At 42.8% G+C, this 23,485-nt stretch overlaps 3 protein-coding genes and 1 pseudogene across 5 annotated transcripts; 2 read left to right on the forward strand and 2 right to left on the reverse strand.

Annotated features, from left to right (window-relative positions):
• Positions 1 to 1,296: 1,296 nt before the first annotated feature.
• LOC106567299 (nascent polypeptide-associated complex subunit alpha-like) lies at positions 1,297 to 8,724 on the forward strand (annotated as a pseudogene). The gene is made up of 4 exons (XR_014379941.1): positions 1,297 to 1,322; positions 5,091 to 5,193; positions 7,974 to 8,107; positions 8,315 to 8,724. The product of XR_014379941.1 is annotated as a nascent polypeptide-associated complex subunit alpha-like (transcript).
• Positions 8,725 to 8,928: 204 nt separating this feature from the next.
• On the forward strand, positions 8,929 to 16,974 carry LOC106567008 (prostaglandin E synthase 3). The gene is made up of 8 exons (XM_014135773.3): positions 8,929 to 9,172; positions 10,224 to 10,337; positions 13,777 to 13,846; positions 13,988 to 14,086; positions 14,337 to 14,426; positions 14,537 to 14,608; positions 14,786 to 14,804; positions 14,981 to 16,974. Coding segments are annotated over exons 1-8 (486 nt in total). The 5' UTR covers positions 8,929 to 9,170; the 3' UTR covers positions 15,001 to 16,974.
• Positions 10,334 to 15,097, reverse strand: LOC145860041 (uncharacterized). The gene is made up of 2 exons (XM_082960152.1): positions 14,959 to 15,097; positions 10,334 to 12,423 (listed from the first exon to the last, which is right to left on the reverse strand). Exon 2 carries the CDS (start codon positions 12,376 to 12,378, stop codon positions 11,629 to 11,631), a length of 750 nt encoding a protein of 249 aa, XP_082816278.1. The 5' UTR covers positions 12,379 to 12,423; positions 14,959 to 15,097; the 3' UTR covers positions 10,334 to 11,628.
• A 339-nt stretch (positions 16,975 to 17,313) lies between the features above and the next one.
• Positions 17,314 to 22,862, reverse strand: mipa (major intrinsic protein of lens fiber a). 2 transcript variants are annotated; one of them, XM_014135772.3, is made up of 5 exons: positions 22,068 to 22,862; positions 21,060 to 21,224; positions 20,318 to 20,398; positions 19,910 to 20,110; positions 17,314 to 19,694 (listed from the first exon to the last, which is right to left on the reverse strand). In XM_014135772.3, the coding sequence occupies exons 1-4, from the start codon at positions 22,425 to 22,427 to the stop codon at positions 19,925 to 19,927; spliced, it is 792 nt and encodes a 263-aa protein (XP_013991247.1). In that variant the 5' UTR covers positions 22,428 to 22,862; the 3' UTR covers positions 17,314 to 19,694; positions 19,910 to 19,924. The 2 variants fall into 2 exon arrangements, with proteins under 2 accessions (XP_013991247.1, XP_013991246.1); XM_014135771.3 differs by having other exon boundaries at positions 17,314 to 20,110.
• Positions 22,863 to 23,485: the final 623 nt, after the last annotated feature.

The raw sequence follows: 23,485 nt of genomic DNA on the forward strand, positions 1-23,485 counted from the left end.
GATAATTTCTGAGTACAGTGGTATAATAAAACATGTGCCCCAGCCCCATTGTTTTTTTTCCTACCACAAACATGTTGCCAGAAAATATATGAATGGGCAATAGATGTCCATCCACACCCATTACCTGTATGAGCCTTGTGTATCCCTACACCCCATTACTCATGTAAACCAGGTAAATCCAAGGGCATACTCATATAAAAACAGATCTACCCAAGTGCCCAAGCCTCAACATTCATACAAATCAGGTTTACACTTCTACTTCAGCCCCAATAGTGTTATAGACCAGTGTGAGGGAAAAATTACATATTTACCTGATTTATTTGATATTAATGGTTAACAATTCATATTTAACTAATTGTAAGACATGTCTGTCCTACTAGTGTCTGTGTTTTCATGGGCTCCACTCTAGTTCCCTGCAGCTAATCTGGGCGTATGGTCACTGGAGATGGCTTGAGCTGACAAATGGGTTAAAGACTGCATTACAGAGACAAGAATGTGTTTTACTAGAGATAGCTTAGGAGAAGAACAATCCCTAATTGTTTCAAAATCATCCTTGCATCTGTGAAACTAATATTATATTGCAATAATTAATCAATATTAAATAAAGATTATTGTTTTAAGAAATGACCAAATCTCTCTCAGTACTGAATTTCCACTACACCAGGTGTGCACCTGCACGTCTAACCCAATATAGATGTACTTTTTTAAACAGGTCTACTGCTACGTGCCAGAACCAATTGTCATAACAATGAGTACTTCTGCATTTCAGCCTCTATGTTCATACCAACCAGGTCTACACCTGTGCTTCAGCAATTTACATACCTATAAAGTCTGCACCTGTGTTTGATCCCAATTAGTAAACTAAGCCAGGTCTAAATGTGCCGAAGCCCGAATACTCAAACTGTAAACCAGGTCTACCTCTGCACCACAGCTCCAGTACTCCAACAAACCAGGTCTACACCTTTGACTGAGTCCCAATACTAATATAAACCAGATATACACCTGCATATTTCGGCCTAAATACCAATGTGCAAAAATCCACCGCGTAGTCTTCGACACTACTGGAGTCATGACACAGTTAGAGCAGCTTACGAGCAGCCTCTCTTTCGGACAATGGAGAATCGAACACTTTTCTTACCTCTGCCACAAACTCCTCCAGACTGAGGCAAACGGTGGACTGTTACTCCCACATTGACACGTTCCTTCACGGATTATCGGAGGTGATTAAAGACGAGCTCGCAGCGCGGGAGCTGCCCGTGGACCTCGACTCCCTCATAGCCTTGACCATCTGGATCAATGGGCGGCTACGGGAAACAAAGAAGGTCTGTTCCCTGTCGCCCTCGCTCTTCCTCAAATTCCACCTCGCCTCGAGGAATCCCGGAAATCGCCAAAGTCTACATTTCTGAGAGAATCTGGTGTCACCCGAGTTTCCTAGGAAATCACAGAGGGCTGTCGACCTGCCTCCTCCGGAGCCCATGCAATTAAGCAGGGCTAGATTGTCTCCGGCTGAGCACTTACGCAGACTGAACACCAAGAGCTGTCTGTATTGTGGAGCTACGGGACATTTCTTATCTACCTGCCCATTAAAAGACCTGGCTAATCAGTAGATGCGAGTACACAGGGGGTACCGGTACAGAGTCAATGTGTGGGGGCACCGGTGTCGAGGTAATTTAGGTAATATGTACATGTAGGTAGAGTTATTAAAGTGACTATGCATAGATAACAACAGAGAGTAGCAGCAGCGCAGAAGGGGGGGGGGGGGGGGGGCAATGCAAATAGTCTGGATAGCCATTTGATTAGATGTTCAGGAGTCTTATGGCTTGGGGGTAGAAGCAGTTTAGAAGCATCTTGGGCCTAGACTTGGCACTCCGGTACCGCTTGCCGTGCGGTAGCAGCAAGAACAGTCTACGACTAGGGTGGCTGGAGTTTTTGACAATTTTTAGGGCCTTCCTCTGACACAGCCTGGTATAGAGGCCCTGGATGGCAGGAAGCTTGTCCCCGGTGATGTATTGGGCCGTACGTACTACCCTCTGTAGTGCCTTGCGGTTGGAGGCCGAGCAATTGCCATACCAGGCAGTGATGCAACCCGTCAGGATGCTCTCGAATGGTGCAGCTGTAAAACCTTTTGAGGATCTAAGGACCCATGCCAAATCTTTTCAGTCTCCTGAGGGGGAATAGGTTTTGTCGTGCCCTCTTCACGACTGTCTTGGTGTGCTTGGACCATGTTAGTTTGTTGGTGATGTGGACGCCAAAGAACTTGAAGCTCTCAACCTGCTCCACTACAGCCCCTTCGATGAGAATGGGGGCGTGCTCGGTCCTCCTTTTCCTATAGTCCACGATCAGCTCCTTCATCTTGCTTACATTGAGGGAGAGGTTGATGTCCTGGCACCACACTGCCAGGTCTCTGACCTCCTCCCTATAGGCTGTCTCATCGTTGTCGGTGACCAGGCATACCACTGTTAATGATGGTGTTGGAGTTGTGTTTGGCCACGCAGTCGTGGGTGATCAGGGAGTACTGGAGGGGACTAAGTACACACCCTTGAGGGGCCCCAGTCTTGAGGATGAGCGTGGCAGACATGTTGTTGCCTACCCTTACCACCCAGTGGGCGGCCCATCAGGAAGTCCAGGATCCAGTTGCAGAGGGAGGTGTTTAGTCCCAGGGTCCTTAGCTTAGTGATGAGCTTTGTGGGCACTATGGTGTTGAAAGCTGAGCTGTAGTCAATGAACAGCATTCTCACATAGGTGTTCCTTTTGTCCAGGTGGGAAAGGGCAGTGTGCAGTGAGATTGAGATTGCGTCATCTGTGGATCTGTTGGGGTGGTATGCAAATTGGAGTGGATCTAGGGTATCCGGGAGGATGCTTTTGATGTGAGCCATGACCAGCCTTTCAAAGCACTTCATGGCTACTGACGTGCTACGGGGCGGTAATCATTTAGGCAGGTTACCGTCGCTTCTTTGGGCACAGGGACAATGGTGGTCTGCTTGAAACATGTAGGTATTACAGACTTGGTCAGGGACAGGTTGAAAAGTCAGTGAAAGCACTTGCCAGTTGGTCCGCGCATGCTTTGAGTACACGTCCTGGTAATCTGTCTGGCCCCGCGGCTTTGTGAATGTTGACTTGTTTAAAGGTCTTGCTCACAACAGCTACCGGGAGCGTTATCACACAGTCGTCCAAAACAGCTGGTGCTCTTGTGCATGCTTCAGTGTTGCTTGCCTTGAAGCGAGCATAAAAGTATTTTAGCTCATCTGGTAGGCTCGCGTCACTGGGAAGCTCGCGTCTGGGTTTCCCTTTGTAGTCCGTAACAATTTTCTAGCCCTGCCACATCCGCCGAGCATCAGAGCCAGTGTAGTAGGAGTCAATCTTAATCCTGTATTGACGCTTTGCCTAGTTTGATGGTACGTCTGAGGGCATAGCGGGATTTCCTGTAAGCGTAGTGTCCTGCTCCTTGAAAGCGGCAGCTATAGCCTTTAGCTCGATGTGGATGTTGCCTTTAATCCATGGCTTTTGGTTGGGATATGTACGTACAGTCACTGTGGGGATGACGTCATCAATACAGTTATTGATGAAGCCGATTCTGAGGTGGTATACTCCTCAATGCTATTGGATGAATCCCGGGACAATGTGTGCTAGCAAAACAGTCCTGTAGCATAGCAGCCGTGTCATCTGACCACTTCCGTATTGAGTGAGTCACTGATACTTCCTGCTTTAGTTTTTACTTGTAAGCAGGAATCAGGAGGATAGAATTATGATCAGATTTGGTAAAATGGAGGGCGGGGGAGAGCTTTGTATGCATCTCTGTGTGTGGAGTAAACGTGGTCTAGAGTTTTTTTCCCTCTGGTTGCATATGTGACATGCTGGTAGAAATTATGTAAAAGGGATTTGAAGTTTGCCTGCATTAAAGTCCCTGGCCACTAGGAGCGCCGCTTCTGGATGAGCATTTTCTTGTTTGCTTATGGCGTTATACAGCTGGTTGAGTGCTGTCTTAGTCCCAGCATCGGTTTGTGGTGGTAAATAGTAACCCGTGCCCCTGTGACAACAATTTTAGACCCACTTGTGGACCCCTTAAATGTGGAGTATGAAATAAATTTTACACAACTAATTTTTGCTATCGTTCTTTTTTTACATCCGTTATTAGACAGTGGCAACGATGATGATTATGAACATGGTCTTTTGCCTGCTAATGCCTGCAATGCAGTGAAGAAAACTATATGACAACAATAACGTCTAATGTAACTGGCCCCAGCTTGCCCCCCCCCCCCCCCAGTTGAAATGGTCTAGAACTGCCACTGATCATTAGCAAAGTCGTTGTAGCCTATAATTTCACTTCCCCTGTGAGAACTATGAGCACAGGACTTGGCTTTATTGTACCGCAGCCGAATAGCCTGCCAGCCTACCAAAGCTTGCACAGTGTCCATTACAGTGTAGAAAAACGAGTCTCTAGCCCAAACCGTTCAATAGTTACCCATATTATCAGAGCTTCATCTTATTCTTTCTATTTCTATGGCGGATTTGAGTCCGCAATTTATGGAAGATGCCAAAACATTGGAGATAACAATCAATGGGGAAGTCAAAGATACTGGTTTCCGCTATCCATCTATGGCTAAGTTTTCCCCTAAATGCTTATGACAAATCCAGCTCCAGAACCAGCCATAGCCTAGACAGCTGGCTAATCTTTTGAATACGGTGTAGTAAAAAAATAAAAACAGCAACAACAGATAGTATTAAATAGCAAGATAAGGTTAGCATGTTAGCTAGCTACACCTACTGCTGTCAATGCCCCTTTTTGTTGTTTCTATTACAAAAACACCCCTATACATAGGACCTTCAATCAGAAGCAACGAGGAGCAGCTGCTTCCAATTGAAGGTCAACCCCATTAACTAAACATAGAAATAGAAAGACTAGAACTAACATAGAAATATACTTACATAGAACATAGACCAAAAAACCCCGGAACACATAAAACAAACACCCCTCTTACATAAGCACATAGCCCAACAAACCCCGAACCACATAAAACAAACACCCCCTGCCATGTCCTGACCAAACTACAATAACAAATAACCCCTTTACTGGTCAGGACGTGACACAGGGTTAACATCAGGAAGTCCAAGAACATCCTGTTTGTCATCCCCAGGCCAGACGTCTACAGGAGCTCCGCCTCCGACGCATACATTTTCTTCAGGGAAGCTAAGGCAAGTGACGCTATTTTAACCATTGTGTGGTGTTTATGTTTCTGTTATTCACCCAATGTTCACCCAATGTTCACCCAATGTTATTGGGTTTTTAAAACAAAACAGCCATAACAATTTACTTAAAAATACTTAATACTTAGATGTTGACTCTGCTAGATCACATTTATCAATAAAAGCACAATTCGTTTTTTGTTGTTGATAAAATGTGATTTTTGTAAACAAATTGATCATAATCAGGACATGGGTGGAATAAATCATGTTTATCTTGAACAAATATAAATGAAACAAGGTTTTCATCACTATTGATGTTTATTGTTATGAACTAAACAAATTGGAAGGACAAATTTTACATACAGTATTTTATGGAAATTATAAATGTGCCCCATTGAACACAAATTAAGGCCGGACTACATACCACATGAGGGACAGAGTTTTACTGTGTGTGTGTTGCAAATGAATTTTTTGCACTTAATGCATGTGTTCTGTGTCTTCCTATCCTTCTTGTTGCTACCGGCTGCAATCTAGAATGATGAAAACACTTATTTCAGGAATTGTACTAACATCTCACTCACTCACATATATAGTTACAGCAGGCCAAGGTAGGAGAGTCAGACACACACACACATGCAACAACATCACTCACACTTACTTCCGGTATTGGAGTTGTTGGTTCTGTGGGTCGGGCAGATGGGGCACCAGCATCCTCCTCCTGAATCCTCCTCACGATGGCTGCAGAAGCTGTGGTCCTTGGGATATGTTGCCTCCTCTGGATTTGAGGTCTTACCAATGCCTTGCCCAGCTCCTCAAGAAAGAGCCGTCACCTCTGGAGCTTTCTTCTGTTCCAATCTGGGTTCAATGCCATTCAGATGATGTCCAAGATTTGAAGAATATCACAAGTGGACAGTCAACTTCCTCTTGAGGAGCTCCTGTCCCAGCTTGTGCGAAGTAAAATGTTTATTGCATGTGATGTTGTGGCCACGCAGTCCATGTGTCACGTCCAGGACAACCTGCATCCCTTGATTATTCTCAGGGGCTCCTCCATCTGGCTTCCCCGTATACACTTGCAAGTTCCACGCATATGAAGCACCATCACAGGCAGCCCAGATCTTGATTTCATATTTTGTGGGTTTAGACAGTATGTACTGCCTGAAGGGGCAGTGGCCCCTAAATGGCATAAGCTGCTCATCAACGTTGGGCCCTGGGTTGTAAAAAGGGGGAAGGCTGTCCACCCACTTGTCCCACACTGACCTGAGTGCAGCTAGCTTGTCTCTCTGCCGCCGAGCTGGTCTGGTGTCTCGGTTATCGAAGCGGATAATCCTGAAAATAATGTGGAAGTTTTCCAGAAACATTGTAGCATGGAAAAGTTCTCTGCCAGTTTCTGCATCCCATAGGGATTCTGTGGATTCCACATTGGATCTGAAAACACCAGCAAGGATAAGAACCCCAAAGTATCCATGTAAATGAGTTTGGTCAATTTCCTTCCATCTCTCTACAAAAATGTGCCTTCCCTCCAAATTAGTGCAGTCCAGAATGATTTTCTGGATGGTATCTGGGGTGAACAGTTCAAAAGAAGACTTTATGTCCTGCGCATGCGTAACCGCCATCTGCGTCGGCCCATGTTTTATCCTTATCACAGCCATGCAGGGTGGCTCATTCCTTGGGCAAGAAGACCATTCAATTACACAATTTTTTTACATACATATTTCTCCTCCTGCGGGCTGCTGATGAGCTGGTTGTTGATGGGCTGGTCCTGGGGCTGTCTGCTGATGGTCTGGTCCTGGGGCTGGCTGAGGGTCAATCTTCTCCTCTTCCAACTCACTGTCAGACTCCGATTTGACAGATACATGATCCTCATATTTGGAAAACACTAGCTTCAAAAATAAGAGATTATTTTTGCCATACTGATTGATTGTGGTATGGAGCCACACATGCAAAGCTATTTATTTGTTGTGTCCCAATTTGTACCAGCTGGTGCAGAGTGTGGGAAAATACAGAATTTTTCACAACGTATCGAAATAATGTATTGTAATAACATTGTGCAGATTCCAACAAGACATTGTGCTTCTACACCTGCATTGGTTGCTGTTTGGGGTTTTAGGCTGTGTTTCTGTACAGCACTTTGAGATATCAGCTGATGTAAGAAGGGCTTTATAAATACATTTGATTTGATTTGTGTAGTTTCACACACTACAAAGGGTAAAGAGTGTGAGAAAAGTTGGAGACAGGCAGACAGGCAGACAGGCAGGGAGACAGACAGACAGACAGGTTCTTGGTGCTATGTTGAAACAGCAGGCCCAGGGAGGAGGAAGACGACTGAAGTCACACAGCAAACCTTTTTGTTTCATTTTTATTTGTTTTCCACACTTTTATTACACTTGGATAACCACATATGTAATATAAATGTGTAGGGGGGTGTGCACTCAATGAAAATGTGATCTTTTACATGTTCGTCACAGAAAATGAGCCAAGGCCAATGAGTCTCAGGTTTAAAAAATTATTAATTGTATCATCTTTATTTTAGTAAACATAGAAAATGTAACCACACAAGGGTTAAGTAGTAATCAGAAACGCGAGGAGAATCATTTATCCATTGCATCTTGGTTGGATCTGAAAAAGTGTGGCTTCTCATTTCAGATCGGACGTGATTACTTTCAAATAGTTTATAAATACCTTATAAAGTTGCTATAAATTCCATAAGCAATTTATTTATTAAAGTTCTTTATGAATTAGAGATATTCTTGCAATTCTGTTTTCTGAGAGTGGATTTCCTTTTCTTCCAGACTGAGGAGTTGTCCCAAAAAGCTCAGCTGGCAGCAGCGGAGAAGTTCAAGGTCCAGGGAGAAGACAGAACGTCCAGCATCCAGGAGAACACACAGAAGCCCACAGGATACAAGAGGAGAGCAAAGAGGAAGAGGTGAAGGGTCGAACTTAGCCTGGCCCCGTATCTGTTTGTGCTGTTCTGTCAGATCTTGAACCAGGCTTTTCCAACCTACATCCTCTGGCGTTTACTTAACTTTTATCATAAAACATTGTTTATGACGTCAGCAGTTTTTACGTCCTCATTATGCTCTAACAGTATAAGCAGTGATTCACTACCAATGTGTTCCATCATGCTTTGCAGGTTGATGAGACGGCCTTGAAGTACATTGAACTGGTGATGTCACAAGCCAATGTGTCTTGACTGAAGGCTATACGAGCGCTCAAAAACAACAATGACATCGTCAATGCCATCAGGTTAAGAATATTTAATTGGTTGTCAATCTGTTGTAAATGTAATATCATCTGTAATTTACGTTTTCCTTTGATTTCTATGTTGTAAGGTGATTACAGGCACATCTGGACATTACAGTTCTAGATTCTATTCTGTTCTATTCAATGTTGGAATCTCCTAAGATGCAAAAACCCTTTGAATTCTTCTTTGCAGGAGCTGACCATGTAAACACCTAACAACCATGAGGATCAGGTCCAGTCCAACCTTTTAATAGACGTTGTCTAAATTAATTTCAAGCCTAGAAATAAAGTTGTTGAAAAGGAGATGGAATATTTTGTTTCTATTTAGTGTTTACACGGTGTGTTTATGTTTCCCATTTATTGGTAATTACATACAAAAATCACATGTATTTTTTAAAATATTGTTTACGCACGTAACACCTGTCCGTACACACCTGCTTTATACAGGTGAAATAGTTGAAATGATGTTACAGATCGTGTGTGTGTGTGTGTTGCCACGGTAACGGCGTTCAACCCAAGCTTCAGGTAAAGTGCGTGCAAGAAACTTCCCCCGACATCAGAGAATGATCCAGAAAGGTCTCCAGACGGTGATAGTGAAACCAGCGAATTCGAGAGATACGTCATTGCGCAGGAGAACGAGGAAACATTTTGCCCTGTCATATTTAGCTACCGATTGAACTCAATATCCAACAGCACATTGTGACGAATACTGCCTTTCTGGAGCGGAAAGAACTAGATCGCAAGAGATGTAAGTGTGGGATGGAGGGTCGGATGAGAGCGCTAGCGTCCAAAGCAATGGCCACCCTTGCAAATGCGGGGTAGCTTGCTAGCAATTTAGCCATAGCTAGCTTCAAGTTGTGTTACTCGGAGCTTAGCTATGCTAGCTAACCAACGTTACTTGTCTGGAATGCTCCGACATGTATGTATAAAAATAGCAACTCTGCAATAAAAGTACATTTTGTCCACGGGACGTAAACTGCAACGCTAACGCTATAGCTTTAGCTAACCGTAGCTAGCTAACGTTAGGCCTACATGCTGCCTCCATGCACATGGGGTACGATTAGTGGGAATGAAAGGAGCAATTGTCAGCTTTACACTCCAGGAAAAGTCTCATATCATGTGCCGTAATGAGATATTATCAATAATACAAGGCTGGGCTTTAGTTCTCCACAACGGTTACATGAGCAGATAGTCCTTTATTCACGTGGGCTAGCTATTTCCTTGCAAATAGACTAGCCTAGCAAACGTTACTGGATGCACGTTGGAGTGACATTCCATGTCACCTGTCAGCTAGCTAGCTCATTAATTAATAGGGTGTTGGATCTGGTTAGCCAAGAATAACCATTAGGAATTGCCAGCAAAACCACTGAAATAAGGGCAGAGACCAGTGACAATTAGCCACCTGACCAAGTATAACCTTGGATAAGGTTGAATGGGTGGAGCTAGACTAGCTTGGCCACCTGATGATGAATGTTCCTGATGTATAGTATTGAATGTAACCAAACGATATTATCATAGTTAGCTAGTCAATGCTTAAAGCAAACGTGCATGCTTTTTCTGTTTCACCCGATGATGCATGCAACAGACCTGGAGACTGCTTTCTAAACAGCAAATTATTCAGTTTTGCATCCAAAATTAAAGGATTTTATCCCTTCATTGTTTTCCATCCCTATTTCCTCATGATGGGGTTGCAATTTCCCAAATATTTATGTTTGGATTTTATGAACAGAACCTAGAAGACATTGGCCGTTGCTTTGTATTGGACTAATAAGTCTTCTCTCTTCTCTATTGTCCAATAGGCAGCCAGCAACAGCAAAGTGGTATGACAGAAGGGACTCAGTGTTCATTGAGTTCCTGGTAGAAGACAGCAAAGATCTTCAAGTAAAGTTTGAAAAATCTAAACTTGATTTTCGGTAAGCTGCTTCACCATGACCCAGGACACACTGCAGTTTAATTGACACTGATGTTAGGGTAAATTTTGAGCTGTCCATAAATTACGCCTATTGCACTTGCAGAAGCAGTTTCCCGGACACAGATTAAACCTAATCCTGCCGGGACCAGAAAGCATATTTATTTTACTTTTAGTTCAGGAATAAGATAAATGTTATCGGCCCCTAGTGTCTGAATGAGTAAACCATTCATCTACAGTGCCTTCAGAAAGTATTCACACCCCTTGACATTGACTATCCCTTTGAGCATGGTGAAGTTATTAATTACACTTTGATGGTGTATCAATACACCCAGTCACTACAAAGATACAGGCGTCCTTCCTATCTCAGTTGCTGGAGAGGAAGGAAACCGCCCTAACCCATGAAGCCAATGGTAACTTTAAAACAGTCAAACTTTAATGGCTGTTATAAGAGAGAACTGAGGATGGATCAACAACATTGTAGTTACTCCACAATACTAACCTAATTGACAGAGGGCAAAGAAGGAAGCCTGTGCAGAATACAAATATTCCAAAACATGCATCCTGTTTGCAACAAGGCACCAAAAGTAATACTGCAAAAATGTGGCAAATCAAATCACCTTTTGACCTGAATACAAAGTGTTATGTTTGGGGCAAATACAACACATTACTGAGTACCAGTTTTTCAGTATATAAATAATACTGAATGGAGCTAAACACAAGCAAAATCCTAGTGGAAAACCTGGTTCAGTCTGCTTTCTACCAGACACTGGACAATAACCTAAATCACAAGGCTAAATCTACACCGGAGTTGCTTACTAAGAAGGCAGTAAATGTTCCTGGCTGAGTTACAGTTTTGACTTAAATCTACTTGAAAATCTGGAAAAACCTGAAAATGGTTGTCTAGCAATGATCAACAACCAATTTCACAGAGCTTTTTTTTTTTTTTAAGAATAATAGGAAAATGTTTTACAATCCAGGTGTGGAAAGCTCTTAGATATTTACCCGGAAAGACATAGCTGTAATTGCTACCAAAGGTACTTCTACAAAGTATTGACTCAGGGGTGTGAATTCTTCTGTAAATGAGATTTCTGGATTTAATTATGAATACATTTGTTTTCACTTTGACATTATGGGGTATTTACATTTCCATTTAAGTCATTTAGCAGACGGTCTTATCCAGAGCGACTTACAAATTGGTGGATTCACCTTATGATATCCAGTGGAACAACCACTTTACAATAGTGCATCTAAATCTTTTAAGGTGGGGGGGGGTTTAGAAGGATTACTTTATCCTATCCTAGGTATTCCTTAAAGAGGTGGGGTTTCAGGTGTCTCCGGAAGGTGGTGATTGACTCCGCTGTCCTGGCGTCGTGAGGGAGCTTGTTCCACCATTGGGGTGCCAGAGCAGCGAACAGTTTTGACTGGGCTGAGCGGGAACTGTGCTTCCTCAGGGGTAGGGAGGCGAGCAGGCCAGAGGTGGATGAACACAGTGCCCTTGTTTGGGTGTAGGGCCTGATCAGAGCCTGAAGGTACGGAGGTGCCGTTCCCCTCACAGTTCCGTAGGCAAGCACCATGGTCTTGTAGCGGATGCGAGCTTCAACAGGAAGCCAGTGGAGAGAGCGGAGGAGCGGGGTGACGTGAGAGAACTTGGGAAGGTTGAACACCAGACGGGCTGCGGCGTTCTGGATGAGTTGTAGGGGTTTAATGGCACAGGCAGGGAGCCCAGCCAACAGCGAGTTGCAGTAATCCAGACGGGAGATGACAAGTGCCTGGATTAGGACCTGCGCCGCTTCCTGTGTGAGGCAGGGTCGTACTCTGCGAATGTTGTAGAGCATGAACCTACAGGATCGGGTCACCGCCTTGATGTTAGTAGAGAACGACAGGGTGTTGTCCAGGGTCACGCCAAGGTTCTTAGCACTCTGGGAGGAGGACACAATGGAGTTGTCAACCGTGATGGCGAGATCATGGAACGGGCAGTCCTTCCCCGGGAGGAAGAGCAGCTCCGTCTTGCCGAGGTTCAGCTTGAGGTGGTGATCCGTCATCCACACTGATATGTCTGCCAGACATGCAGAGATGCGATTCGCCACCTGGTTATCAGAAGGGGGAATGGAGAAGATTAATTGTGTGTCGTCTGCATAGCAATGATAGGAGAGACCATGTGAGGATATGACAGAGCCAAGTGACTTGGTGTATAGCGAGAATAGGAGAGGGCCTAGTACAGAGCCCTGGGGGACACCAGTGGTGAGAGCACGTGGTGCGGAGACAGATTCTCGCCACGCCACCTGGTAGGAGCGACCTGTCAGGTAGGACGCAATCCAAGCGTGGGCCGCGCCGGAGATGCCCAACTCGGAGAGGGTGGAGAGGAGGATCTGATGGTTCACTGTATCAAAGGCAGCAGATAGGTCTAGGAGGATGAGAGCAGAGGAGAGAGAGTTAGCTTTAGCAGTGCGGAGAGCCTCCGTGACACAGAGAAGAGCAGTCTCAGTTGAATGACCAGTCTTGAAACCTGACTGATTTGGATCAAGAAGGTCATTCTGAGAGAGATAGCAGGTTAGCTGGCCAAGGACGGCACGTTCAAGAGTTTTGGAGAGAAAAGAAAGAAGGGATACTGGTCTGTAGTTGTTGACTTCGGAGGGATCGAGTGTAGGTTTTTTCAGAAGGGGTGCAACTCTCGCTCTCTTGAAGACGGAAGGGACGTAGCCAGCGGTCAAGGATGAGTTGATGAGCGAGGTGAGGTAGGGGAGAAGGTCTCCGGAAATGGTCTGGAGAAGAGAGGAGGGGATAGGGTCAAGCGGGCAGGTTGTTGGGCGGCCGGCCGTCACAAGACGCGAGATTTCATCTGGAGAGAGAGGGGAGAAAGAGGTCAAAGCACAGGGTAGGGCAGTGTGAGCAGGACCAGCGGTGTCGTTAGACTTAGCAAACGAGGATCGGATGTCGTCAACCTTCTTTTCAAAATGGTTGACGAAGTCATCCGCAGAGAGGGGGGGGGGAGGATTCAGGAGGGAGGAGAAGGTGGCAAAGAGCTTCCTAGGGTTAGAGGCAGATGCTTGGAATTTAGAGTGGTAGAAAGTGGCTTTAGCAGCAGAGACAGAAGAGGAAAATGTAGAGAGGAGGGAGTGAAAGGACGCCAGGTCCGCAGGGAGGCGAGTTTTCCTCAATTTCCGCTCGGCTGCCCGGAGCCCTGTTCTGTGAGCTCGCAATGAGTCGTCGAGCCACGGAGCAGGAGGGGAGGACCGAGCCGGTATTGTGTGTAGATGAAAAAAAAAAATATATATATATATATATATATATATATATATATATATATATATATATATATATATAATTTTATTTTTTAATCCATTTTTAATTCAGACTGTAACACAACAATATGTGAAATAAGTCAAGGGGTATGAATACTTTCTGAAGTCACTGTATTTTACTCTGTTCTGTCTTTTCAGTTGTGTTGGCGGGATTGAAAACCTCAAACACCAAAATGAATTGGACCTTTTTGACTCAATTGACCCCAATGTAAGTCTTTTTTTTTTCTTTTCATTTATCTACTGAATCACTAACTGCAATGACCTGGATGTTAAATAGGATGAAAAAGATGATCCCTCATACAAAATGACTTGTAATATATTATGAGCATCTCTCTTCTTCTCCTTGTAGGAGTCCAAGCACAAACGTACGGACAGGTCTGTGTTGTGTTGTCTAAAGAAAGCAAAGGCAGGTATTGCATGGCCACGGTTAACGAAGGACAAGGCAAAGGTCAGAAATGTTTTGGTACAATATTCTACATTCCCTCTTCTGTTTTGTATTTCTGGGCTCTTCTTCAGAAAGTGTCTCAGAGTAGGAGTGCTGATCTAGGATTACATCCCTCATGTTCATGTATCTTATTCATCAAAAAGGTCAAACTGATCAGCACTCCTACTCTGAGACTAAGATCACATAAGAGGGGCATTTTGTCTTAAATGTTGGTTAAAATGTTGATTTGGGATGTCTGTTTTGTTTTCCACAGTTTCAATGGCTGGGTGTCGACTTCAACAACTGGAAAGACTGGGAAGATGATTCTGATGAGGATCTGTCCAGTTTCGACAAGTTCTCAGAGGCAAGCAAAGCAAGCATGTCATGTTGCACAGTGTGTAATGTTTTTAAATGTGTTCAATTATTGTAGTTTTTTTAAATGTCCAAACAGTGATTGTTGTCTCTTATTTTCAGATGATGAACACGATGGGAGGAGAAGACGGTATGCCAGATCTGGGCATGGGTGGTATGGAAGGTCTAAAAGAGGTTTGTGTTTCATTTTTTTTTGTTATCTCCAAATTAACTTTATACCAAATATCAAAGGAATTGCAAACATGTAACGTTACTGTATACGGTGATGTAAGGAAAAGGATATCTACTTGCTTTTATGTTTTGCAGTTTCGAGTAAATTTGACACTAATCGTCAATTTCTTTTATTTACAGCACGACAGTGATGATGAAAGTAAGTTTTGATAACATTTTAGCACACGACCAAAGAATGTAGCAAGCAGACATTCTTGAGCATTTTCATAGTACATTTCATTTTAAGTTTCTTGAAAATCCTCATACCATCTACACATGAGCGATGTTGTGGAATTGGTAGATTAACTTTTTACCTTAAGTCTTCTAACTTTTCAGAGATGCCAGACTTGGAGTAATGGGAGCATAAAGGAAGTTCTGTAACCGATGACAACAAGGAAGTAAAGCCTCCAAAGGTCGGTTGAAGAGAAAGATTAGAGATGAGTTATTGGTAGCCATATTTGAAAGGAGGAAACGTCACCCGTTTTCCAAACACATCACAGGAAACTCGCTGACGAAAGACTGTCTGTCGTAACATGACACCAGAGCATTCTTCAGCCACTGTCCTAGGTGTGGTGCTGTTCTAATTCTGCATGGAAAATTCAGTTGTTTCCATGACGTGTTGTTGTGGGGTTTAGTTATATTGTCCTTTAACTTAACCAGGGGCCACGTTGTGGAACATTTAGATTGAAATACGTAATGTGGATCAAACACGCCTCTGACATGTAGAATTAAGGAATCATGTCGGTTCTATTCATGCTATTTCTATCTGCAACGTTTGACAATGTTTGCCTGCTGAATGTTGCCCTGCTCTGATGGGATAATATCTTAGTTACACCCCACCTCTCCCTTTTTTATTTAATAATGTCTGTGAGGTTACGTATTGAATTTAGACATATTTGTGAATTCTAAATGAGGGATAAAAACAGGTTTCAAAACAACCGCCTATTTTCAATAAAGTAGTTTCTTTTTTAAATTAAAATGCCCCATTTTATTGTTCATACTGTTCATTTTGTTTGATTGATTTTCCTTAATGTATCTATAGTTTTAACTCAAAGCAAATATTTTCCCAGTGTACATTAACGTGCAAATATTACAGGTAATAGTGCATTCATTGATTTTAAATATTGAGGTATTTAAATGAATATGCATGTTAAACTTATTTTACAGTATAACATAAGTTATAATGGTACAACCTTTCCATGCAATTGCATTTTGCGAGGATGTTTTTTCTTTAGTATATATCAGTGTAAATACTGAACATTTTCAAAGGATACACCGGTAGTTTACTTCAATGCAGTGGTCGTTGGACATTTTGTATCCAACAAAAGTGTAGGAGCAGATATCAAAAATATGATTTATTCTATTTTCAAAGGGGTGCAGAAACATAACAAAAATATAACTTGTCAATAAATTACCTAATTTAATTTGCAAGTGTTAAAGCAAATGCACTACTATGTTTCGGCAACCTTTTGTTTTTGCAGATCAGGTTAAATCAATTTCAGTTTGTTAAATGCAGTGGGAATTTTTATTTCCGTATTTCTAATAAACTGTCTGAGACTAAGTTGATGTTTGGAGGTTGTCTGGTTAAATACAGTGTCTCTTGCTACTTAAAGTGAGAATAACATGTCTCCTATAGAGGGTATGAACAAAGATTCATTTTTTATTTCAGCAGTTGTCACTTAAATGCTGATACATCCTCTGGCCACCTGGTAGTGCTGATGGTCTACCATGGCTACAAACCCACATATAGGCTATTGAGATAATCTATTCAGATTAGGAACCATCATAGCAATATTATGTGCTGCCAGTCTAGGATACCTTACCTTTTGGACAGTCCCACTTGAAGTTTTCATTTTCCTCAATAAAATTATTTCATGTTGGGTCAGTATAGGAGCATGCTAAATGCCACAACTGTGTGCCATTCAGAGAGACTAATATGAGACTTTAGTAAACACTAACACACACTAATTGGGGTCTTAATGTTGGTAACAGTTTGTAATATTCTCCTTATCGAAGATGTATGCACAAACCATTAATTGCAAGTCCATTTTTATTTACATAAATTCAATCCCTGTTGGAGTTAATAAATATCAGATTTATATTGGGGTTAGATTTTACAATTGGGTTAGAAATAATGTATATTCGGTTAAAGGGGATTGGAGCCAAGTGAGTTTATATTATTATTACCCTAAATGAACGCTCTGTAATATTGTATGTCATTGAGACCAGTAGTGACAGTGCCCATCATTTACCAACAGAAATATGAGCATCTTAATGAAAGATATTTGTGTAATAATGAGAGTTTTGTGAAAATAAAGATCTAAAACACCTGTCATGTCCCTGGTAATAATGAACATCAAAAATGTTTTTTCCTACAGTTCAATCTAGAAGAAAACAGACCGGCAGAAGAATCTGAATTTTAGGACGTTTTTTTTTAACATATAAAATAATCAATCCAGGGTTCTCTGATTATGAAAGTATGTTTATAATATGTTCTTGATAGGATCCAAGCATATTGTTGTACTGTATCACGTCTTTTCCCATACCTTTCATAACCAAATGGCCAAAGAGGAGACATTGTATAGATTTGAAATTATATTGTCTATCCATCCAGTTTCAACAATCATGGTCAATTAAAAAATAACATTTTACACTGTACATCACAAAGCTTTTCAATGGAATACAAACATAATTATTTTAATTTCAAAATGTTCAACATAAGTCATAAACTAAAATAAGGAAAGAAATCTATTTTATCTACCGCTGGAGGAATCAAGCGAAATGAAAGCGAATGTAAAAGGAGAATCAGCTTCATGTCTTGTTCAGTTTACTGCTCTATCAAGTAGTGAAAATGGAAGTGGTCTGTAATAACGCTATGAGCTGGTTCAACACTGCAGTACCCCTCCATCCCATCACAAGAGTCCCTGCAGCATCAACTGTCCTGTCACCTTTAGATCGGAGCACAAAATGGCCGCCTTGTAAACAGCGGGAGGAGGTAGGGGGTGAAAGCAGGAAGGAGGAATGGAGGGAAGAGTGGGACTAAGGAGTCAAAAAAGGGGGGTTTGACCTCCAAGTTTAATGTCCCTCTGATGCAGATGTTATGAAGAGATCATACAGGTGCACATTTAGTTTACCTCACGTCCACACCTAGTAACACAAAGCTAAAGAATTAAATCGCCTCAGTTTAGGTGATTATCTTCTCGATTCTTCTCTGTTTTTACCCCCCAGGTGTAAGAACCATAGCCTGGTTTCAGATCTGTTTGTGCTGTCTTGCTAACTTCGTGGCAACATAGCACAAACAGAAATAGGACCAGGTTATAGGAACCTGAGTTTGGAGGGCAAAACAGACTAGATATCAGAGGTGAGTGGACTTACCGGTACACTGAAAATAACTCCCTGATCTTAAATCGATCCCTCTTCCCCTAGAGAGAAAAGAGAACCTCTCCCTCTAGAACCTCTCCCCCTGAGAGAAGAGAAAACGCACCAGGTGTCTGCTAACACCAGCATGAAGCCACTGCATCATCATGCACCCATTTTGGTTTTCAGCCACATTTTGGTGTTTTTTTTTCTTTAAAAGGTTATGTATAAGAAAGAACTACAATCAACTAAGAAAACGAGCTCGATCCACATAACAAAGCAAGTCAGGTTTTTTGTTGTTGTTATTACATAAAATGACACGAAAATGAAAGCCAATCCAGCTGTCACACGTCTGTACATAAATCCGCTCTAAGGGCACAAGCTTTAATGAAAATAAAGGCATTCCAGAAACTGAGTAAAACGTAACAGTCTGGTTCAGATAATAGTGGTACTGAACTACATACAGTAAAAACCCTTTTATCTTCTTAGGCACTTAACATGGCTGTATCGAAGTCAAGGAGAGCCAACAGGTCAAAGAAGTGGAATTTTGTAGTAGAAAATTAATAATAATGTACAATTTGGTAGCTTTGCGGGTAGGAGACTTGCGCCAGTAACCGAAAGGTTGCTGGAACGAATCCTCGAGCTGACAAGGTAAAAATCTGTCGTTCTGCCCTTGAGCAAGGCAGTTAACCCACTGTTCCCCGGGCGCCGATGACGTGGATGTCGATTAAGGCAACCCCCCGCACCTCTCTGATTCAGAGGGGTTGGGTTAAATGCGGAAAACACATTTCAGTTGAATGCATTCAGTTGTACAACTGACTAGGTATCCCCCTTTCCCTTTCAAGATGTATTTAAATAGAGATGGAGAATGATTTAACAAAAGACCTGTTCAGTTTTGTGTGTTGTGTGTTTATTTTGATATAAATCTGACTGTGTTTGTGCTCCCCTTGAAGAGCACAGACTCAGAACAATTTGACTTCAACGCAAAAATTGAAGGGCTTTGCGATAAAAGGGGAGCACTCTAAATATGTTGTCTGTAAAACTACTAGTGAATCAGAACTTTACTGTAGCAAAATCAATGAAGGAGGAGGGGGGCAAAAGATGCTTCTTTCCCTTAGAATAGGCTACAGCGTGATGAATAAAGACAACAAAGCATGATAACGAACAAAGGAATTGTGGTAATGAAAAAAGGCCAGAATAAAAATGGTTTGCTAAAACAGGCACACACACATACACACACAACACACGCAAGACTTGAAAATGGAATTTGAGTCGAATAAAATCCTCATAAATTCTTTAAAGGTATAATATAACATACATGTCAGGTTCCCGAAGATTCATGAAACAAAAACAATAAAACACAAGGGAGAGATTCAAACTGGATGAAAAAAATTAAAAAGCATGCAGAAGTCCACTGCTCTACTGTAGCTTCACTCCTAGCAGACTACAAACAAGAGAGAGAGAGAGAGATGCCCCTGTCCTGAGCAGTTATAGCCACCTGGTCAGCCAGGAGTGACCCATTCCCTACACCACAGGCCACAGCAGGGTGCTTTCTTCAGTGGCAACTAAGTCCTCTTCTTACCCTCCATCTTTATCCTGCAGTCCAAGGGGGGAGGTATGGGTAAGGGTCAGTGGTGGAGTGTTGGAGGGTGGTTAGGGCTTTGGCTGCCCTGTAATTCAGCATGTCCTGTTTCTGGATCAGCAGAGTGAGAATGAGGATGGTGAGGAAGGTGGAATTGTTGTGAGGGTGAGGAGGGTTTGTGTCTATGGTCCATATGTACTATGTGTGTGGGTGGGTTAAAGGGGAAGGGGGGAAGAGGTATGTGTGCATGTGTGTGTTGGGTGGGGTTGAGGGTTCAGAGGGGGTTTGGGTACAGAATAGAGGGATAGGGGGTTCAAAAAGCCAACCTTCTTCCACCAGGCTTATAGGGCCTGAGTCTTGAGCTCGATGGCCTCTCCTCGGGTGTCCTGCTGGCTCTCAGCCTCTGGGGGCCTGGTGCCCTTCAGTATGGCCATCCTCTCAGAGAGGCCGCGCATGCGGGGAAACAGCATGAAATCATAGATAATAGCTCCCATAGCACCACCAATCATCGGACCCACCCAGTACACCTGGCACAGGACCAGACCAGGGAGAGGGAGACAGAGACACAAAGAGAGAGATAGAGAGGGGAATGTGTTGGTGAGTTCATCTAGCTATTTCACAGTTCTAAATTCCAAACAACATATTGTAAGTTGTTGTAAATTGCTGTAAATTGTTGTACAATTTTTTAATTGCTGTACGTTGTGGCTTTGTAAGGTGTGAACAAAGTGTCTTACCCAGTGGTTGACAAAGTTTCTGACCAGGACAGCGGGGGCGAAGGACCTGGCAGGGTTCATTCCAGCACCAGTGTAGTACATCTATATCAAAGAGAATAGACCGGGGTTATATTTTGGTAACAGTATGTAGAGTGCAGTGGTGAAAAACCTACCTACATCATACAGTAGTACTTTTTAATGCACTCATATTGGTCTATCTAGAGTCCTGACCAACCCCATCAAAATAATGGATTACACACCCCTTCTCTCTTGTAGTCACCTGTTTAATCAGGCATTCCTGCTTCTGACATCATCTATTCATATACATTATTGGAATTTACCTATCCCTAAATATCCTACATTGACTGATGTTCTATATTGTTCAGGGCCGGGTTTCCCAAAAGCGTACTGTAGCACTAAGATCATGTTTCGTCCACTCAATTTCAATGGAATTAAGATGATCTTAGTGCTACAACGCATTTGGGAAACCTAGCTCTGATCATATCATAATGAGTCATAATGGTCTCTTACCACCCCACTCCAAGCCTATGTCTCTTAGTTTAGTTTATTGCTCTTTCAGCATTATTACAAGTTATTAAAAACAGTTGTCAAAAAAAGTTAAATACAACATTTTTAAAGTGCTAAAAATCTCTAAGCTTCAACCCACCCAACCCTGTGTCTAAGCCTGTTTTCACCCAATACAATTCCCTGTATTCTATGGTCTATAAACATATATTTTATATATTTGGAATACATGTCTTACCCCCAGCAGGTGTCCTATGAGGACAGAGAAGCCGATGGCTAGGGCGGCAGAGCCCAGGCGTCCATTACGCCTCTCATCGGTCACAGCGAAGATGCAGACAACCAGCTGCAGGGTGAGGAACACCTCCATGGTGGTGGCCATGCCCAGGCTGATACCTGGCTGCAGCTGGAGAAGGGGGACGAGATAGAACAGACAGTTGAATGAATGATTACTGTTCACTTTTTTAAGTTATATCTATTCCACTGGCTGATATGAAAAACTCTTAACAGTCAGTCAATCAATCAGAAGGTTAAACCTTTAATGCATAAAAATAGCTCACAAAAAATATATAATTGGCAAATCTTACATTGCACATGCATTCTAAAGAGTGGTGTTTTTGTACACATTTAATTACAGATTTTTTATGACTAACTATTCATAACATCTAACATTGTATACGGTACCAGTCAAAAGTTTGGACCCACCTACTCTTTCCAGGGTTTTTCTTTATTTGTACTATTTTCTACATTGTAGAATAATAGTGAAGACATCAAAACTATGAAGTAACACATATGGAATCATGTAGTAACCATCCTTTGCCTTGATGACAAGTGCTCAGCATATGTGGGAACTCCTTCAAGACTGTTGGAAAAGCATTCCCCATGAGAGAATGCCAAGAGTGTGCAAAGCTGTCATCAAGGCTACTTTGAAGAATCTCAAATATAAAACATATTTTGATTTGTTTAACACTTTTTTTGGTTACTACATGATTCCATATGTGTTATTTCATAGTTTTGATGTCTTCACTATTATTCTACAATGTAGAAAATTGTACAAATAAAGAAGTCGTGGTTACACACACAGATGTTCTTTATCACCTGTCAAGTTAATTTCATTTATTCATGGCAGGTGACAATGGAACTCTGAAATGTGTGATTGTCACCACAGACTTTCCTATCAGGGTTGTGATCAATTGACCCCAACCCTGGTTCATTCCTATATCACCTGTCATTGGTCAGGTAGTCTTACCGTGTTGAGTGCCAGGTTTCCCCTCATGTTGTTGGGGGTGACCCCGTAGAGCACGGCGGCCCCAGCCAGCGCCCCCAGACACTGGGCCACGATGTAGAAAAAGGCGCGGAACAGGGACATCTGGGAGCCAATCAGGTAGGCGAAGGTGACGGCCGGGTTGATGTGTCCCCCGCTGATGTGACCGATTGACTGGATGAGGGTGGCAGCGGCCAAGCCAAAGCAAAAGGCCACATGGAGAACGTTGTGGGGCCCGGTGGTCCAGCGCAAAGCCGCCCCCAGACCAAAGAACACAAAGAACATGGTGCCATAGAACTCAGCGAACACCGCCCGCCAGAACGACATGGACCGGAACTCCCACATGGTGGCCAAAAAGTCAAGATGCTACCCCAAAGCAATGGAGGGATGAAGAGAGGAGCGAAAACAGGAGAAAATGTGTATTCTCCTTTTGAGTCACCAAGCTCTGTTTACCGTATCAATAATGACTATCTCAGTGATGCCTTCAAGGTAGTATAAACAAAAAACAAGACAGCAAACTTAAAAGCAAAAAGTGCCTCTAAACCTAAAGATGCTTCCGCACTTAAACAACAGTTCCACATGCAACTCTCTAGGAGTCACTAACTTTACTGACTTCCAATGACCTGCAACGTCGCTTTCTGTCTAGTCTAGTCATAGAGACCTGTGTCCTGTCTGTGTGGAGCGGAGCGTTGGTCTCTGTGCATCTATATGCCAACCCTGCTGGTGGTTAGTAGAGGAACATTGATAGACAAAGGTTGAGCATGTCCTGCAGACATTTATCCTCACTGTCAGAGCAGGGGGAGCCCACGGGACTATTTATAACGGCCCCAGGGCCACGGACCCCAAGGGAGGGGGCTGGGAGGGGCCACCACACAATACAACAAATCAAAACCAAAATACTTAACCCTTCTAACACCCTGACCTCTCTCTGCCCAGTGCCCATGCCAGGGTTCATCATCCTAACCCTTAACCCTAACTATGAGCTTCATATTGTCCAGGGGCCATGGGGCCATGTAGACATATTACTTTTGATCATGTGTAAACTCAGGAAATTCATATTGAACAGGAATCAATATTTTCAGTAGGATTCAGAACTGGTGATGTTGTTAATGTTAGATGTTGGTTGAGGACAGGAAGGCCAGATAAATGGTTTATTGACCTTCTGCTACAACCAGTAGTGGATTGCTTCAGACAAATATAAGACCTGGGCTATACATATGGTTCTGGGGGTGCCTGGTTAGCCTTTCCAGAGTCCCATTTGGCCCATCTCATCTCTCCAGTGGGGTAAAAAGGGTCTGGTCTTCCTTTCTCAACATTCTTCAAGTGCTGACAGACACCAGAGAACAATCCCAGTATTCATAACACCATAGAGCAAGTGATGCCCCATAACGGAAACCAGCCTG

Source organism: Salmo salar, chromosome 13 (genome assembly GCF_965601325.2).
Source record: "Salmo salar chromosome 13, fSalSal1, whole genome shotgun sequence".
Lineage (NCBI taxonomy): Eukaryota > Metazoa > Chordata > Actinopteri > Salmoniformes > Salmonidae > Salmo > Salmo salar.